Below are 19918 nucleotides of genomic sequence, written 5' to 3'. Positions count from 1 at the left end.
CTGCGCGCCTAGAGCCCGTGCTCCGCAACAAGAGAAGCCACCGCAGTGAGAAGCCCGTGCACCGCAACGAAGAGTAGCCCCCGCTCGCCACACTAGAGAAAGCCCGTGCGCAGCAACAGAGACCAAATGCAGCCAAAAATAAAATAAATAAATAAATTTTAAAAAAAAAGAATGCCCTTCCTTTTCAAGGTTAGATTTCATTTTTTAACCTCATTCCATAAGAGAGTACCCTGGGACTGGGAAATACGCACTCAAGGCTTTGGGGTAAAGGGGCATATGGGCGAGTAACCCGCCTGGAGCCAGGAAATGAGATGAGCAGCCCTCCCCAGTGAGCTCCGGCAGCCCAGTCCCTTGGGAATCCCAGGAAGCTCCCCACTTTTATTGCCACGGCAGTCTCTGAAGTAGCCTCCCTCCCTTGAGTTCTTCCCCTTCTGGAACCCAAGTCATGACACTCTCAGCATAAATCAGCCTCAACGGTGCCATGGAGCCCACTGGAGAAAGGCCAGCTGCTGGGCGCACCCCAGGGCCCTTGGGGACCAGAGCTGGCATCCTCCCCACCACATGGCCTGAGGGCCAGCCTCACCAACCTTCCCTGGTGTCCCTGAACCTCCCCCTCCATGCTCTGCCCTCTTCCAGGAATGGCCTCCCCCTTCCTCACCTCCTCTGCCTCCCTGGAGAACTCCTATTCATTCTGAAGGGCCCACCCAAATGCCCCAACCTCTCTGCAGCCTCTCCTGTCCTACGGTGGGTACGAGTGGCTTCTGCCTGTGTAGCATCTATCCCTCACGCAGTCAATGGCCTCACTTTCGTTTGGGGCCATCCCTTCCCTGCTTTCACTCCATCAGGTTCAGATGGAGCTGCACCCCACCTCGACCCCAAGTCATGCCTGACTCCTCATCTCCAAGCTCCAAAAGAGGGGTTGTGACCTAGATCTGGCATAGCCTTTCCCCTGAGCTCAGCAACAGGTCCGAGAATGGGCATGAAATCCAAGCCAGGACAAGAAGACTCAATTCCAGGGCTATGGTGATCCCGAAGGATTCCGCAGGAAACTCTCCATTCATAAGCACTGTGGGCAGTCCAGAGAATGGAGCTACCAGAGGAAACAGAGCCCAGAGATGGAGAGAGACAGCTTGGTCGTCTTTGAGACCCTGGATCCAGCTGTACCTGAACCCACTTACCTTTCATTTCTGAGTACTGACCTTTTTTCCCTTCTTTTCACTCCCCCACTGCCCCTTCCTCCTCTTTCTCCTTCTCTCACTCTTTGCTTTAAGCCAGTTCAAACTGAGGCTTCTGTTACTTATAACTGAAAGTCCCAAAGTCACCCTCAAACCCTTTCTTACCCAGGCATCCAAGCAGAAACCATACCTACATTTCCAGCATATTTATCAATATCTCAATTATGTACTTGTTCACATATTATTAGCAGACTGAGTCCTCCCCTAAACTATGAGCTTCTGGAGGGGAGGGGGCAAGCTTTGCATAGGACTCATTTTGGTGCCCCAGGCCTGGCTCTCAACAAGGTTGTTGTTGTTTTTTTAATTAATTTATTTATTTATTTATTTATTTTTGGCTGCATTGGGTCTTTGTTGCTGCACGCGGGCTTCCTCTAGTTGCGGTGAGCGGGGGCTACTCTTCGTTGTGGTGCGCGGGCTTCTCATTGCGGTGGCTTCTCCTGTTGCAGAGCATGGGCTGTAGGCGCACGAGCTTCAGTAGTTGTGGCTTGTGGGCTCAGTAGTTGTGGCTCACAGGCTCTAGAGCGCAGGCTCAGTATTTGTGTCACACAGGTTTAGTTGCTCCACAGCAAGTGGGATATTCCCAGACCAGGGCTCGAACCCGCGTCCCCTGCATTTGCAGGTGTATTCTTAACCACTGCACCACCAGGGAAGTCCCTCAACAAGGTTTCTTAATGAATCAGTGAACCACCTAACCAACTGTGGGTGCCCAACCAGTGGACAAGTCAGGCATGCCCACCACATGCCAGACCACGCTGGCCCCTCAGGGGACACAGGGGGTCTGAACAGCCCCCAGCCCACGTCTGCTCCAAGCAGCTTGCGGTCTGGCTGGGGAAGGGCGATCAATGACACGGGGCCTGCCAGACTCTCCCCTGCTTGGGACGGGGACTTAGGACAAACCTGGAGGGGTGGGCTGTGTCTGGATGAATCTGAAGGTGCGTGTCTGCACTGCTGCTGGAGTGGGGTTTCTGGACAATTGTCACTTCCTAAGTCTCCCTGCACATCTGTCAGCTTAGGTTTGCAGCCCAGGCAGAGGGCAATAAGCTGAGACCTGCTGGTGCTGAAAGGACAGCTCCCCTGGGAGCCCAGCACAGCTGCTGGCACCCCAATCCCGCTGTACCAACCTGTCATTTAATCGGCACCCACTGTGTGCCAGTTTACATGCATTTCCTCCAAACAATCCCATGAGGGAAGCATCACTATCCCTGAGTCACCCGACCCTGCCCCTCACACCCTCACCTGGCCACGTCACCACCTGAAATTCTATCATCCAGTTATCCGTCTGCTGCCTGTTTCTCACACCAGAATGTGAGCTCCACGAGGACAGGGTCAGCCCTGTATCCCCAGCACCCATGACAGCGCCCGGCACACCACAGCACGCGGCAGTTACTGCTTCATCAACGAACAAATGAGACAGATTTCTACGTGGTGCAGCCAGGCGTCCACGGCAAGGGCGGGGAACGTGTTCCTGGCTGTCCTCGCTGTGGCCCAACACCACACTACAGACCCAACCTCCCTCCCCTCCCTCTCCTGCCCCACCTCCAACTCCAGACTTCCACCCAAGCGGTAATTATTAAAATCAGAGCCACACAACCCCCAGGGCTCCCGATCCCTTCGAGCCCCCTCTTGGCCTCCAGTGCTCCCGCCTTCTGGTTGGTGAGATCCGCCCACATGGCAGAGTCGCGGCGACTTCCAGACAACCCCAGCCCAGATGCCCTTGTGCCCTTGGTGACTCCTTCAGTTGGACATTTGGGGAGGAGGGGGAACTTCATCATCGGGTGGAAGAAGGGAGCTCAAGGGCAGACCACACCCCGCAGGTCTGACTTTCACCATCTTGCAGCTCCTGCTTCCCAGAAAAGCAGGACTGAAGGTGCAGGGACCTGGTCCCAAGACGAGGCACTCTCTTAGTGTAACCCTAATGACTCTGCTTCATTCAGACTTATTCACTGTTCATTCTGTGGCCAGAGGGACACACCCCACACCCTGATATGTGTATGCACCTGGGCCACCCCTCCTGCAGCGATGGAGGACCTGAGTCCCAGGGAAGCTAAGTGACCAGCCCAAGGGTGCCCGGTGGGTGAGCGATGGGACCAAGACGAACGATACAGTCAGAACACTCAGTCCACGCTGGGCTCTGGGCCAAGCACTTGCCATGCTCGGCATTTAGTTCTCCAGCAACTCTCTGATAAGGGTCGATTATTTTGTCCATTTTACAGATGAGGAAACGGAAGCTCAGAGACTCAATCAACCCTGTGAGATTAGTACTACTATTATCTCCCGTCTTTCAGAAGAGGAAGCCAAGGCACAGAGAGGCCATGTAACATGCCCGAGATCACACAGCCATTAAGGGGAGGGGCCCCGAGGCAGACCCAGGTGGTCCGACAACAGAAGTCACCCGTGGTGAAATTCTAGTTTCCAGTCCTCAAGTACAGTAAGTCCCCTACATACAAACCTTCAAGTTGCGAACTTCCAAAGATGCAAATGTGCTACTACCCAGACATCACTGGATCGTTTTTTCAAGGGGGTAGACAGAACTGAATCCAGCAAGGAACCAGAACCTGTGCCATCAACGTCAGGCGTGAGTGAAATTGCAGCTCGCCCTCCGTCTCCTACTGCTGACGATCCTTCAGCTCTACCATCTCCCACCTCCTCTCCCTCCTCCAGTCAGTAACTCTTCCTGCCTGTTCACTCGATGCCAGCCCCTGTGTGCCAGCTCTTGTACTGGACTGCTGTACTTTTCAAGGTGCTGTACTGTAAGATTTAAAATGTTCTCTTGGGACTTTCCTGGTGGCGCAGCGGATAAGACTCCGTGCTCCCAATGCAGGGGGCCTGGGTTCGATCCCTGCTCAGGAAACTAGATCCCACATGCATGCCGCAACTAAGAGTCTCCATGCCACAACTAAGGAGCCCGCCTGCTGCAACTAAGACCCGGCACAACCAAATAAATAAATATTTTCAAAAGTTTTCTTTATTTTTTGTGCTTGTTTTTTATGTACTATTTGTGTGAAAAGTATTATAAACCTATTACAGTACGGTACTATGTAGCTGATTGTTAGTTGGGTACCTAGGCTAACTTTCTTGGACTTATGAACAAACTGGACTTAGAAACACACTCTCGGAACGGGACTTATTCTTACGTAAGGGACTTAACTGTATTTACTATGTGCCATCCACTCCCAGGTAACGTGGAGAGGACACACCTGCTCTCTCCACTGCCCCAGGTTCGTGGGGAGACAGCCAAGGGAGCAATTCAAATGTGGGGCAGGATGGAGACAGCAAGCAACAGAGGTGAAGGAACTGAGTTATGAGAAAGCAGAAACTGTGAGGCAAAGAAAACCAACAGAGGCAAGGGTGAGGAAGGGAGATGGTGAACGCGGAGAATGGGGTAAACACCCAGAGAGTCACTGAGGCCTCTATGGGGGCACCTGGCCTCCGGCTCCGGCTCCCTTGGAGCCCTAAACGCACTAAACTCTGTAACAAGCTCAGCTGCCCTGCTGTTTAAGAAACGACGTCACTTAGTCACGATGAGCACCGTCCACACTCACGCTTTCTGTGAGCTAAGCCAGCACTCCGTGGTCAACTCCAGCGGCCCTTCCACTCATCTGGCTACGGATCCCCGGGCCTGCCAGGGAGGGGGCTGAAGAGGTCTGGACCTCAGCCTGGGAGCTCTGGCAGCCTGGGGATCCTTGCAGGGAGGGCTGCGTTCCCCGCAGGGAGGAATCGGCAAAAGCTCAGACTGGAGGTCAGACAGATCTGAGTTTAGAGCCGGCTGTCCCTCTCACCTGCCATCAGACCAGCCTCCCTGTCAGCCTCATCTGTACCATGGGGCCAATAACACTTACCTGGCAGGGCCCAGAATGGATTAGAATCAATGCACACGGCATCTAGAGCAAAGCCTGGAACATACAAAATGCTCAGGAAATGGTGGATGTCGTTATTGTGGTGGCAATTAACAAGAAAAAATTAGTGGCAGAGAGGCAGTCTGGGACACTGAGAATTAGTCCACCCAAATCTCGATCCACACTTCTTATTGCACCTACCTGGCCGTGTTCTTGATTTGCTTCTCTGTGGGCCAGGAGTCCCGGGTTGAGGCATCAGAGGCTCCCTCTGCTCAATGGGAAGAATGATTTTGAATCCCATGATCGATTAGTGATGTCTGCCCTGGGCACAAGGGAAGGATGACAGTAGGTGTGCTATGTATCCTACCCTAATAATCCTATTAGAGTAATGTTCAGGCAGTACTACCCTTAAACAGGAGGGACTCTATCCCTAAGCCTGTCCCTTTAGATCCATTACTTCTCCAACTTTCATGCACACATGAATCACTGAAGGATCTTATGAAAATAAAGATTCTGATTCCATAGGTCTGGGGTGGAGCCCAAGATTCTGCATTTCTAACAAGCGCTAGCTGATGCCAATGCTGTGGATCTGTGGAGTATGTGCGGATCAGGGTTTAGAGGTCCTGCTCTCACAAACGCAGACTAATTTGTTAAGGAGACTTTGAGCACCTTGGTCACGGGGGATCCAGCACTCATCGCTGGCAGTGTGAGCTGTCGCTCCGGACGTTCACTTTGTGAATAACACGGGCAGGACCAGGCAAGTACTGCTTCACATCTCCTGTCCTGTGTCCTTGGAACAAAAGGTGGGTGCAAATCCATACAACGGAACATCATTCAGCCTTAAAAAGGAAGGTACTACAATGAGGTATCACCTCACACCGGTCAGAATGGCCACCATTAAAAAGTCTACAAATAACAAACGCTGGAGGGGACAAGGAAAAAAGAGAACCCTTCTACACTGTGGGTGGGAATTTAAGTTGGTGCGGCCACCGTGGAAAACAGTATGGAGATTCCTCAAAAAAGTAAAAACAGAGTTACCATATGATCCAGCAGTCCCACTCCTTGGAATATCTGGACAAAACTATAATTCAAAGAGATACATGCACCCCTATGTTCACAGCAGCACTATTTACAATAGCCAAGACATGGAAACAACCTAAATGTCCATCGACAGATGAATGGATAAAGATATGGCACATATATACAATGGAATATTACTCAGCCATTAAAAAGAATGAAATAACGCCATTTGCAGCAACATGGATGGACCTAGAGATTATCATACTAAGTGAAGTAAGAGAAAAGAAAGAGAAAGATCCTATCATTTACCATATGATATCACTCATATGTGGAATCTAAAATATGACACAAGTGAACATATCTACAAAACAGAAACAGACTCACAGACATAGAGAACAGACTTGTGGTTGCCAAGGGGGAGAGTGGGTGGGGGAGGGATGGATTGGGAGTTTGAGATTAGCAGATGCAAACTATTATATATAGAATGGATAAACAACAAGGTCCTACTGTATAGCACATGGAACTATATTCAATGTCCTGTGATAAACTATAACGGAAAAGAATATGGAAAAGAATGTATACATATATATGTGTAACTGAATCACTGCGCTGTACAGCAGAAATTAACACAACGTTGTAAATCAACAATACTTCAATAAAATTCATTTTTTTAAAAGAGGAAGAAAATTCTGACACTTGCTCCAACATGGATGAACCTTGAAGACATTATGCTGAGTGAAAGGAGCCAGACATAAAAAGGACAAGTGCTGTAGGATTCCACTCATACAAGGTCCCTAGAGTAGTCATATCCGTAGGGACAGAAAGTAGAAGCGTGTGTGTCAAGGGCTGGAGGAGGGGGACGGGGGAGTTAGTGTTTAACGGGGACAGAGTCTCGGTTTGTGAAGATGAAAAACTCCTGGAGATGGATGGTGGTGATGGCTGCACAAGGTGAATGTACTTAATGCCACCGAAGTGTACACTGAAAAATGGTCAAAATAGCAAATTTTACATTATGCATATTTTACCATAATTTTTAAAAAACTGACTGCATCCAAATGCTGTGAAGGTTTGTGGGTGATGCCACTGCTGGCACCGGCAACCAGAAAGATGTGAGCGGCAGGCAGGCTTGGGTAAGAGAAAAGACAAACTACAGTCACTCTCCCCATCCGTGGGTTACACATCCCAGGGATTCGACCAACCTGGGATGGAAACTACTACGCGATCCGCTGCTGATTGAATCCGAGGATGGTTGAATCCACGGATGCAGAACCCACGAATACGGAGGAACACCTGCAAGAGATGTGAGCATCCGCGGACATCCCAGCATTCGCGGGAGTCCTGGAACTAAATCGGCGCCCTGATCCCCGCTCCCCGCTCCCCGCCCCCGCGGGTACGGAGGGACGACTGTCATTCATCCGCGAAAGCCTTGCTCTGAAGACAGCATGAACGCCATAGGCTGATGCCCGAGAAAGAGTCACAGCCCAGTAACCTCAAGCATCAATTTGTTTCATTTCCAGGTTTCAAAGACACTCATGAATTGCCTTGGAATTCCCAGTACGTGCACATGGCAGCTGAGGAACATGTGAAATATTAATGAATTCATATCACTCCTGAACTTGTATATGTGCAGGATCAGAGGTAACTTGCATAAGACATAATTCCTATTCTTTTCTTTTTAACTGAAGTACAGTATAGCTGACTTACAATGTGTGCCAGGCTCTGCTGTACAGCAAAGTGACTCAGTTTTATACATATAGACATTTTTTAATATCCTTTTCCATTATGGTTTATCCCAGGACACTGGATATAGCTCCCTGTGCTATACAGTAGGACCTTGCTGTTCACCCATCCTAAATGTTGATAGTTTGCATCTACCAACCCCCAATTCTCAGTCCATCCCTCTCCCTCCCCCCAACCCCTTGGCAGTCATCAGCCTGCTCTCTACCTATTCTTTATGTTGGCAACGAGGTGGACATTGAACTCCAGATGTGAGCAGTTTCATTTTCATATGATAGGTTTCAATTACATTTTCCAAAAAATCAAATAAAATATTTCAGCTTCACTTAAATACTGTTTGACTTTAAAATGTTATACTTATTCATCTTAACTTGTATTTTGCCTTTTCAATTTAATAGAAGTTTTTGAATATTTTAGAATTAAAAATCATTTAACTTTTTTCAGTTTCTGACATTTGCTTTAATTTACATTTGTGGGGTTTTTCAAATTACATTTTTCATTTGAATCCTTTAGACTAGGGCTCTTCCAGAGAAATTTCTGCAATGATGGAAATGTTAAATGTCTGTGCCGTCCCATACAGCGGTGGTGGCCACATGTGACTATAGAGAACTTGAAATGTGGCTGGTGCGACTGAGGAACTAGCTTTTTAATTTTATTTTAATAAATTTAGATTTACTTTTTTTTTTTTTTTTTGTCCGCATGGCATATGGGCTTTTAGTTCCCCGACCAGGCATCAAACCCATGCCCCCTGCATTGGGAGCACAGAGTCTTAACCACTGGACCGCCAGGGAAGGTCCAAGATTTACTTTTAAATAGCCACAGGTGGCAAGGGCTACAGTCCCAGACAGAACACCTTTAGATTATTACTGTTAACAGAACCCAAATATAAGTGAAAATCTTGACTATAAATAATGGTTTTGCTGCAATGAAGTCAATCAAATAACTCATATGACATACATAATAATTAATAAACTATGTATGTCTTTATTACTCATCCAAGCAAGGCTGCCCAGCAATGAATGCCAAAGACGCGTGTAAAAATTAACTACACTCAGCTGCCTTTCTATTTTTTTTTTTTTTTTTGGCCTCGCCACTCGGCATGCGGGATCTTAGTTCCCCGACCAGGAATCGAACCCGTGCCCCCTGCAGCAGAAGCGTGGAGTCTTAACCACTGGACCGCCAGGGAAGCCCCCTCAGCTGTCTTTGACGCTAGCCAGTCTTCAATCAGATGACGGCCACCGTTTTACAGAGTGTTTAGTGTTGTCACTATAGAAGTATAGTTGTCGGAAAGAGGACAGAACCCATTTTGTTGAGAAGCTTGTTAGCTTGATTTTTTACTTGAAATAACCAGACATACGGCAGGTGGGCTTCTGCGGGGACACTGCTCTGGCCCGACTGCGTCTGGGGCGGGGCCGTCAGTGAATGAACGAAGGAGGCCGGCGCACAGACACACGATGTGTTCTCGGCAAGGGTGCAGGCAGCAGGGAGGACTCGGAACTCTAATCCCCGCGTCCAGTGGGGAGTAGAGACTCGGCGTGTGAGACACGTACCCTGCAGCTGCGGGTGATGACGATGATTATTCCCCAGGGTCGTGGTGGGGCGGCAGACAAGCAGGGTCCAGACAAACCCAGGTGTGAATCCTACCAACTGCTCTACGGCCTCGGGCAAACCAAACAGGACTAGAAACTGCAGCTACTCCCAGGACGGCCAAGGATCAGAGGAGACGATGTACAGGAAGTGTGGGTCATCGATCTCCCCCTCCTCCATGAAGCCCTGGGCCGGCCGTGTCCCAGGTAGCCCAGCAAGGCAGAAGCGCCCATGAGCCCCATCTCCCCTCCCACCCCTTCTCCAGCCATGCAGACACCTGCTGACGTCAGAGAAAGCTCTGCCAAGATGGAAGGGTTTCTCCGACAGCCCCATGGATCTTGAGAAACTTGCTTGTTACAAACTGCCTCGAATCCTCTCTGGAAAGAGACAGACTGGATAACTATAACTATGACATAAATAGCCACCGCTCTGGAGCACCAGCTGTAGACCAGGTACCTCGCCAGATGCTTCACATACCTTATCTTAATCACCTTAAGAACCACAAACGTTTATGAAACCGGTGACCTTCAGAATTTCAGAGTCCTGGCTGGAGCAGGACTGGTCCTAAGTGGCTGTGAAGGGACCTCAGATAGCAGGAAGGGGACTAAACCTACAGAAGGCCTCCCAGGGCCACTGCCACCACCCCCATCTGTTAAGCTCACTTACGAGGAGGAAAGCAAGGCTCAGGGAAAAAGTCCCCTGCACAAGAGAAGCCAACAAAGAGGAGGGCGGAATCACAGCACAGGCTCCTGACTCCTTCTATATTTCCCAAGGACCCCACCATGGAAGGAGTGGGACCCGATCTCTGGCCTTAGGAGCAACTCCAAACACCATGGCAGGAACTGCGCTGGTGGGGGGCGGGTCCCCAACCAAGTCATTGTAGTCTGGGACGTCGGTGAGCCTCACATGGACCTGGTGACCCACGGCACCAGGCCAACACCCAGAACTGACAATGGATCAGGTATGTGCTGCAGAGAAGCTCCTGCAGCGTTGTGCACAGAAGCAGAATCCAGAAAACAACCTGAGTGTCCAAAAGTGGGAAATAGTAAAATAAAGCAGGCTGTGATGACGAGATGGACTATTAAGCAAAAGCCCCCTTTAAGCTGAGGCTGCAAGCAATTATGAAAGACAAAGGAGACGGGATTATGGCAGGTCAATTTTTAAAAATTAGAATACAACGCTAGCTATAGAGTATCTACAGAAAAAGACCGGAAGAAAAGTCAACACATTTAACAGTGATGATCTCCAGACCATGGGATTAAAGGTCTGCTGTTTTCATCTTTATACCTACTTCCTATGATTTAAAAACTTTTCTCCAAGGAGCATGTGCTACATTTATAACCATAATGTTATTTTACAATGGCCCGTGTTGAAGGTCACATTGCATTAAGCAAAAGAGGGCACCTACGTCTTCAGAGGTTAATTCGCTCATCCAAAGTCACACAGCCAGTATTATGCAACGGATTTTGATCGGTAACTGCTCAGGTGCCAGGTGCTGTTCTGGACATGGAAGCAGCAGGGGGCACACGCAGACAGGAGGACTACACTTCCCAGCTTCCTTGCAGTGAGGCGGCGCCATGTGGGGCTCGCCCAGGAAATGTGAGACCTCGCTGCCTTCTAGGACGCGTAGAACCCAGTTTATTTTTCTTCTCCAGTTAAGAATTACAAGGACCCACAAGCACCCTGTGTATCTTTCCCTCCCTCCCTTACGGGTAGCCACTAACCTGATTTTGGAATCATCATTGTCTCACTTTTCACGTACTTTTCTCTGCATCCTTAACAACACAGTTTACTGGGATTTGAGCGCTAACATGATTGGAGTCATGCTTTCTTCTGTGTTTTGCTCCTGTTCAACACGTCTGTGAGATTCATCCATACGTTGCCTGGGACTGGACTTGTTTTCCTTGCAGGATTACTACTCCATTGCATGGATACATACTGTTCCATCAACGTGGACCTCTGGGCTGATTCCAGCTCTTGCTTACCTTGAACAGTGCTGCTGAGAAGATTCTGGGCCATCTCCCCCCGCACACATGTGCAGAGTTTCTCTAGGGCAGACACCCAGAAGAGAGTGGCCGCGTCCAAGTTTACATGACAATTTCTGGTTTCCAAAGTAGTTATAACAGTATTGTCAGACTTCTTCTTATATATTGAACACAAGAATGGCGTCCCATGGACTCTTATTTTGCATTTCCTTGATCACCAACGCGAGTGAGCAGCTTTTCACGTGCTTCTTGCTCATCTGTGTCCTCCTTCCTGAAATGACTCTCTTTTTACATTTTCTATTGGGTTGTCTTTTCCTTATTGTAGTGCTTTATAGATTCTGGATATTATTATTTATTTAATTTTTTTTGGCCGTGCCATGCAGCTTTTGGGATCTTAGTCCCCCGACTAGGGATTGAACCCGTGCCCCCTGCAGTGAAAGTGCTGAGTCCTAACCACTGGACCGCCAGGGAATTCCCGATTCTGGATATTAATTACTTGTTGGTTAAATATGTTGCAAATATGTCCTTCCAGTTCGTGGCTTGTCTTCTCTTGTCTTCCTGGCATTTTTTGGTAAATAAAAATTCATAATTTTTAATGTAGTTGAGTTTATCAATCTTTTATGGTTTGAACCTTTTGTGCCTTCAGAAATCTTTACCTAGCATGATATCCAAAAGATATTGTTTCAAATTTTCAAAAAGTTTTCAATTTTTTTAAAAAATTTCACTTGCAAATCTTTAATCCATCTAGAAATGCTTTTTCTGTATGGTGTGAGGTAGGGCTCCAGTTTCGTTGTTTCCATCTGGATTATTGTCTCAGTACCATTTATTCAATAGACCATCCTTAACTGGGTTGATCAGCAAGGCCACCTCTGTCAAAAGTCAAATGCCTTTATATGCATGAATCTGTTTCTGGCCTCTCTGTTCTGTTCCATTGGTCAATTTGCCTAGCCCTGAACCAACACTACAGTCTTTAATTCCTATAGTTTGATGATAAGTATGTTTCTGGATGTAGATAAACCATTCAAGGACTCGAGGTTAGAACCTTAAAGATCAGCCGGTCCAGCCACCCACTGAGAAACAGAGGCTCAGAGACGGAAAGCATCTTTTGCAATGTCACACAGCATTTAACCAGGAGCAGTGTTAAGAGCGGAATGTTTGTGTCCCCCCTCCAAAAAAAAATTCATATGTTGACATCTAACCCTCAGTGTGATGGCATTTGGAGGTAGAACCCTTGGGGCATAATTAGGTCATAAGGGTGGAGCCCTCATGAATGGAATTACTGCCCTTATATGAAGAAGCCAAAGAGCTAGCTCCGTCTCTTTCTGACCTATGAGGATACAAGAAGTCGGCAGTCTGTAACCTGGAAGAGGGCCCTCACCAGAACCTGACCATGCTGGCACCCTGATCTCAGTCCTCCAGCCTCTAGAACTGTGAGAAATAATTTTCTGCTGTTTATAAGGCACCCAGTCCATGGTACTTTGTTATGGCAGCCTGAATGGACTAAGACAAACACCCATCTCTCACCCTGGAGGACATTCTTGTCCTGTTAAATATGACAATCCCTGACCACATGTGTTTATTGAGCACTTGAAATATAGCTAGTTCAAATTGGGATGGGCTGTAAGTATAAAACACACCAGATTTTGAAGACTTGTGGTTGAAAAAAAACTGTAAAATATCTTATGAGTAATTTGTTTATATTGATTACATATTGAATATCCTTTGGCTATAAAGTGTTAACTAAAATATATTCTCATAATTAATTTCACCTGTTTCTTTTCACCTTCTTATGACAGTGAGATGGGAAATTAGCCACACATTAACCTGAATGGCTACGAGAAAATTTAAAACTACCTCTGTGGCTTGTATGCTATTTCTATTGGACAGATCTGGGTCATACTGTTAAATTCACTCAATCACAAAGCCTTGATTAAGGACCTAATATGTGGGCTGGACGGTAGTGAGGGCCGCACAAGGAGGAAGGGAACAGAAATAGTTCTAATCAATGCATTCCATTTCCTCACTGGACTCATCACCCGTAGAAGCGTCATCAGCCCAAGCATGAAAGAAAGGGTTCGTGGTCCAGCCCTCAGCCCAGCTGGAGAGCTCTATTCCAGTTACAGCGGGAGCAGCACCGGTGTCTAAATCTAGAGATCATTTAGACCAACCCTCCTGTCTAACGGATTAACCAGTAGAGGTTCAGAGAGGTTGAGACGCCTACCCAAGGTCACACAGCAGGTGTGGGACACAGCTCCTTCCCCGCATCTGAAGTCTCCAGCCCCGGGCTTCTCCCTTCCCTTCGAGTGAACACTCCACCAACTTACATCTCACACCAGCACACAGGACCCTCGAGAACAAGCCTCTGAAAGTCCAAGTGCCCAGATGAGACAAGACCTCGCAGATTTGTGCAGCCAGCCCCTCCCACCTTCCCGCCAAGAGAAACACCACAGGAATTCCTCCGGGCCTTCCCACCAGCAACCCCTTTCCAGCAGGGCTCCCCAACTTCATGAAGGAGACACAATGCCCCCCCCCAGAGGAAACAGATGAGGAGGGAAAGGACCCAGTCCTGCCTCCCCACTTTCCCGCCCTGACGCCGAGCTCAGCCCGGCCTCTGGGGTCAAGCTGTGCTCCATCTGACAGCAACTTGCGGAGACTTCATGGGACCAGGGACCCTCAACAATTGCCAGGAGACAGTGAGCTGTGTAGGTGTGACAGCAAAAAGGATGCCAACCCAGCTCAATGCCAGCCTGCCCACTCCACCCACGGAGGCAGGAGGCCTGGCGGGAGGGTAAGAGCGGGTGAAGGTGGGCTCCCCGGGGCAGGAGGCCGACGCCTAGGGCTGCACACCCAGAGCAGTGGGTCCTCCCCCAAGACCCCTGGGGCCGAAGGGGCAATCCTAGAAAAGGGTTTTCAGGCAAGCCCACCCCGCCAAAATCTTAGAGAAACTTAATATTCCCTCCCCTCCCCCCAGCCCCTTAATTGGGAATCAAAGCGACAAGACCTTGGCTTCCACTCAGCAATCTGAAATCACTTTAGAAGAAGAAACTGAGATTCAGGTGGGACCGCAGACTTCACACTATGAAAAGGCCAAGATGTATATAGGTCCTGGTCCTGTGCCTCAGTTTCCTTACCCATTCCTCCTGCTTGCTATGAGGGCGGTCAGGGGTGGTGCGGCGGACAGGGGTGGTCGGGGGGACACGGTTGGTGCGGGGGTTCGCTGGGGCGGTGCGGGCCAACGCCTTTCATCGTTAACAAAAGCGCCGAACAGCGACTGAGCCCGTGCAAAGTGTTTTCAAGGGATCATCTCACTTAATCCTCGCGGGGACCCCAGGGGTGGGGACTCTCATTAGCCCCGCCTTAGAGACCTGGAAATTGAGGTTCAGAGAGGTGAAGCGACTCGCCCCAGGGCACCACGCTAAGTCGGAGGCGCGGGGAACCCGCGCTCCTCCCGGGTCCAGGGCGCAGAGCCGCGCGCGGAGACTCACAAAGACCACGACGTCTCGTGTCCGGTTTCTTCCGGCCGGGGACAGGGTCCGCTTATCACCCTGAATTCTCGGGGCGGCGGGGGTAGCGCGCCGGCGGCGCAGGGAGCCGGACCCGCCGCCCGCGCTCCCCACCCCCGCTCACCTCGCGTACTTCGTCTTCTGGAAATCCAGGAGCCGCGGAGCGAACATCGCGGCGGTTCCATCGGCCTCCAGCCCGGGACTCCGACCGCGGCAACTTGCAGAGGCCGCGGGGCCGGAGCAGCAGGTCGGCGGCCGCGGGGCGGGGGCGGCCGGGGGCGCGCGGAGCCGAGCTGGAGCGGAGCCCGGAGCCGCAGACGCCAAATCCCGAGCAGCTGGTGGCGGGCGGGGCGGGGCGGGGGGGCTCCGGGCCAATCGCCTGAGTCCCCGCAGCCCCGGCCCCCTCCCCGCGCGGGGCGGACCCCTCCCAGCCTCGCTGCGGGAAGGGAACCCTGGGCGAGGGATGGAGGCCTGGGCGGAGGGGGGGGGGGCTTCCGAAAGCAGCCCCTTCTTCCTTGCTCCCCGGGCCCCCTCCTCCCGTACTTTTTCCAGCGAGAAGACGGCCTGTTAGACGGAGCCCCGCTGGCCCCCGCGGCGGGGGCTGGGACGCAAGGGGGGGCGGACCCTGCCCGCGCGCCCGCCCTGCGGCCCCTCGCGTGGCCAGCCCCAGAGTGTACCTGTGGCTCACGCTACCCCCTCCGCCCTCGCCTTGCGTCCCTGCGAGGTGCGACGGCACCAAGAGGATGGTGCAGTCTCTGGGGAACCCCCTAATTCCCAGAGGCTGTGACTCTGGGGACCCTCGCGACCCTGAGACAGGGGCACACGCATTTGGGCGTTTGGTCTCCAGGTACCCAGGATGTGCCCACCACCACCCCAGCCCCCAACCCCTGCCCCGCATCTTTACAAAATTCAGCTTTCTCCATTAGGGGACCTTGGCCTGGGTGATGGGCTGTGCGAAACCACCTACTGGAAGAGGTGACACCCTGGGGGCTGCTGGAAGGCAGGACAGCCTTTAATGTGGAAAGACAGGTCCCCAAATAGAAGGGCAGGTCCCTCCTTCCCACGCACACACCTCCCCCTCCTTCCCTCTCCTCCCTTCCCTTCCCAAGCCCCAGCTCCCTGCTACTTTTTATAACAAGCTTTATTTGAGATCCTACTACACAGTCAGAAAATAATCCCACCCACGTCCTCTGCCCCAAGGTAGCTAGAACAAGATGAAGGAGAAAGACAAAAGGACTCCATCAAATTCATTTCTGCACTCCAGATGCTGGGCACACGGTGGGCACACACACCTGGAATTGGCGAGGACCAGAAGGGTTGCAGGTAGATGCGTTCAGAGGCCACTGCAGGGCCGGGGGTGGGATGGTCAAGAGAAGCGATCCAGGGACGCTTAGGAGGTAAAAATCCACCAGACCCTGTTGATGGAGGACTAGAAGTGGGGGGTGACCCCTGGGTTTCTGGCTGGCCCTGCTGGGTGGGTACTGGTGCCACCTAGGGAGGGGGGCGGTGACAGGAGTAGGCGGACCAGGGGAGATCACGAGTCGGGTTTTGGCCAGGTGAGCTTGAGGTCAAGGTTGGCGTGAGTGGAAGGCCAAGGGATGGACATGTGGGCCAGAGGGTCTGGCAGGGTCCCAGCGCAGCCGGTGAGGAGGGGCTGGGAGGGCCAAGCTGGAAAGATCCCTTAGCGCCATGGGTTTCGAATTGCTCTCTGGACTTGCTAGGGCTGTGCCTTCCAATACAATAACCACCAGCCTCGTGCAACTACTTACGTCTGCGTTGAGTTAATCGAAATAAAATTGAAAATTCAGTGCCCTGGTTACTAGCCGTATTTCAAGGGGCTACCTTATCGGACCATTGCCAACATCATGGAAATTTCCATGGGACAGCACGACACCAGAAGATCGCGGAGTCAACCTAGGGGATGGTAAGCAGCATTTAAAAAGAAAGTGAAGTCGAAAAGATGCAGTGAGAACAAGTCATGTTCAAGAGACTTTTGTTTGTATGCATCTGGGTCCTGGTTGGGATGGAAGATCTATTTCTTACTGGGAGTCATGGTTAAGAAGGACGAAGAAAAAAAAAAAAAGGGCGAGGCTCACAGCTGTGGTGGCTAGCGCCTCCTGTCCCCTCATACAGAGGAGGGAGAGTGGGGCTGAGAGGGACCAGGGCACCCTCCCAAGGTCGCACAGCCTGAGGAGCAGGGCCTGCCCCAGAACCCAGCTCTGCAGGCTCTGAGCTTGTTGCCCACCACAAAACCCCTGTTCTAATGAGTTCTTAGAGCTCCAGGAGCCCAAAGTCCAACTGAGTCAGGTAAGGCCGAGCCCTGCATATCATGGCTTCTTTCCTGACCTTGACCTCCATCGCCATTGCTCTGACCCCCAAACTCTGCCCCCGGCCGCACTGTCAGCCGCACCAGGACACACCTGTCCCCAGGCACAAGCCAGACCTCCTCCAAAGCCCTCAACCCCAACTTCCAAAAAAAGAGCCCTGCTGGCTTTTCAAAGGTGAGAGCCCCCCACTTTCTGGGGTGGCCAGGCCGGGCTCGGGGGGTCCGCTGGTAACCACAGCTCCCCAGAGGCCGAGCAGAGACACACAGAGTGGTGGCCGGGGCCGCCCCCAGCTCCTAGGCCTCCCCAGCTCCTGGGCCTCCCCCGACTCCTGGGCCTCCCCCGCTCCTGGGCCTCCCCCGGCTCCTGGGCCTCCCCCGGCTCCTGGACCTCCCCAGGCTCCTGGGCCTCCCCCGCTCCTGGGCCTCCCCCGGGCTCCTGGGCCTCCCCCGCTCCTGGGCCTCCCCCGGCTCCTGGACCTCCCCGGGCTCCTGGGCCTCTCCCGCTCCTGGGCCTCCCCCGGGCTTCTGGGCCTCCCCCGGCTCCTGGGCCTCCCCGGGCTCCGGCCTCCCCCGGCTCCTGGGCCTCCCCAGGCTCCTGGGCCTCCCCGGGCTCCGGCCTCCCCCAGCTCCTGGGCCTCCCCCGCTCCTGGGCCTCCCCGGGCTCCTGGGCCTCCCCCGGCTCCTGGGCCTCCCCCGCTCCTGGGCCTCTCCCGCTCCTGGGCCTCCCCCGGGCTCCTGGGCCTCCCCCGCTCCTGGGCCTCCCCCGGGCTCCTGGGCCTCCCCCGCTCCTGGGCCTCCCCCGGCTCCTGGGCCTCCCCCGCTCCTGGGCCTCCCCCGGCTCCTGGGCCTCCCCCGCTCCTGGGCCTCCCCCGGCTCCTGGGCCTCCCCCGCTCCTGGGCCTCCCCCGGCTCCTGGGCCTCCCCCACTCCTGGGCCTCCCCGGGCTCCGGCCTCCCCCAGCTCCTGGGCCTCCCCCGCTCCTGGGCCTCCCCGGGCTCCTGGGCCTCCCCAAGCTCCTGGGCCTCCCCCGCTCCTGGGCCTCCCCTGGCTCCTGGGCCTCCCTCGGCTCCTGGACCTCCCCCGGGCTCCTGGGCCTCCCCCATTCCTGGGCCTCCCCCATTCCTGGGCCTCCCCGGGCTCCTGGGCCTCCCCCGGCTCCTGGTCCACTGGCCTCCTCCCGGCCCACACCTGCCATCGACCTTCAAGCAGGTCTTGGCTGTGGGCTCAGCAGGGCCCCGGAGGAGACCCCCGAAAGGAAACACAAGCCTAGAAATGGATTTTCTTTTCCTCCAAGAGCAATAGAAGTTGAATAAAAAATAAGTTACTATTTTTACGGCTGGGATCCAGTTGTTATAGCAACCGAGGGCCTGACTCCTGCACGGGAGTCGGGGTTGGACTGCGTGTGAGAGAGAAGACAGGTGGGCTCCGGGGGCAGCAGGGGCTGGGGGACAAGCCTCAGGCCCCCGACCTTGGGGCCTGCCTGGGGTCCAGGTCTGCCCCACCCGACCCCCCCGATCGGAAGTCCAGCCCCGCTCGCCGCTGACCCACCTCACCATGGCAGGTGGTTCTAACATCTTCTCCCTTTGGTGCAAGCCCACCTCCTACTAGCGCTGTGGTCCCAGACTCGGCCCAGCCTTGTCCCCAGAGCCTGACTTCACCAATCCTGGGACTGGGTGACATGCCTCATCTCCACCTGTGGCCCGGCCACAGTGACAACTCTCGAGCAGAGAAGATCAGATCCTTGACCTCACCCGGCCAAGACCCCACTCGCGATTCCCCCCTCCCTCTCTGCTGCTTCTCCCCTGGTCCCCTATCTCCCCGAGGTGGTACCAGCATCACCCCACTGGGCCAAGTTGGACAGGGGTTGGGAAGCTCTGAAGTGGCCTCCCTGGGACTCAAGGCGAGGGGCTAGCGCTCAAGCCTCCGTCCCGTCACTTGTAAAATAGGGGTAACAGCGCCCACCTTGCAAGATCGCCAAGGAGCAAAGGTGGCCTGGGCCTGACATGATTATGGAAAGTTTGCTTCCCCTTTTATCCTCTCTGTAACTCTGCGTGGCAGGCGTTGGCATTGCTAATATACAGGGGAGGAAACCTGCTCAGCCAGGCTAAGCCACGCAGCAAGCCTCACGGCTAGATTGAAAATCAAACCCGGGTCTGTCTAAGCCTGAAGCCCCTGCACTATTGAACAGATGTTGATTATGCACTTACTGCATTCCTGGCTCTTTGGAGGTGCAGAGCGGGAAGTAGGTGGGCGACATAAAGGCTGCCCAACCGCCCATGCTTCTGTCCCCTTCCCTGGAGCCCTGGCCACATCACCAGGCTCTCCCTGCCCCACAGGGCCATCTCTCCCTGGGACCCCACAGCAAGCCCTGACCAGATCCTCCTGCTCCTCCCTCTTGCTGGCGTTGATCTCCAACAGTAGGGATGAAATGGGCACCTACTATGCGCCTAGCAGGGTGTGGGAGCCAGAAGGAGCCACAGGCCTGGCCGCCTAGAGCTTGGGGTCTGGTGTGACAGAAGGGACGTGGGACAATTGCAAACCACGATCTGTTCATTCGCTCAGTCGGTGAATTTGAGTAAATGGCACGTGCCTGATTCTTCACATACATCACCTCATGAATCCTTTCAACAGCCAGACGAGGATTCCCATTCAGCTGACCGACTAAGGCTTGAAGAGGCGGCTGGTGACAG

General features: G+C 52.8%; 1 protein-coding gene across 4 annotated transcripts in view; it reads right to left on the bottom strand.

Annotated features, from left to right (window-relative positions):
* The window catches only part of MMD2 (monocyte to macrophage differentiation associated 2), a 68195-nt gene extending 53010 nt beyond the window's left edge, over positions 1-15185 (bottom strand). For 2 of the 4 annotated variants that reach the window (XM_082431616.1, XM_082431617.1), the window contains exons 1-2: positions 15028-15185; positions 5273-5339 (exon numbers count right to left, since the gene is read on the bottom strand). In XM_082431616.1, the coding sequence (XP_082287742.1) occupies positions 5273-5339; positions 15028-15088 (128 nt within the window). In that variant the 5' untranslated portion in view covers positions 15089-15185. The remainder of the gene's footprint in view (positions 1-5272; positions 5340-15027) is intronic. The other 2 variants (XM_082431618.1, XM_082431619.1) reach the window with 2 other exon arrangements.
* Between the last annotated feature and the right edge of the window lie 4733 nt (positions 15186-19918).

Source organism: Balaenoptera physalus, assembly GCF_965194825.1.
Source record: "Balaenoptera physalus genome assembly, chromosome: 16".
NCBI lineage: Eukaryota > Metazoa > Chordata > Mammalia > Artiodactyla > Balaenopteridae > Balaenoptera > Balaenoptera physalus.
The sequence above is the reverse complement of the archived record's forward strand: the minus strand, read 5'-3'. Positions and strand labels throughout refer to the sequence as shown.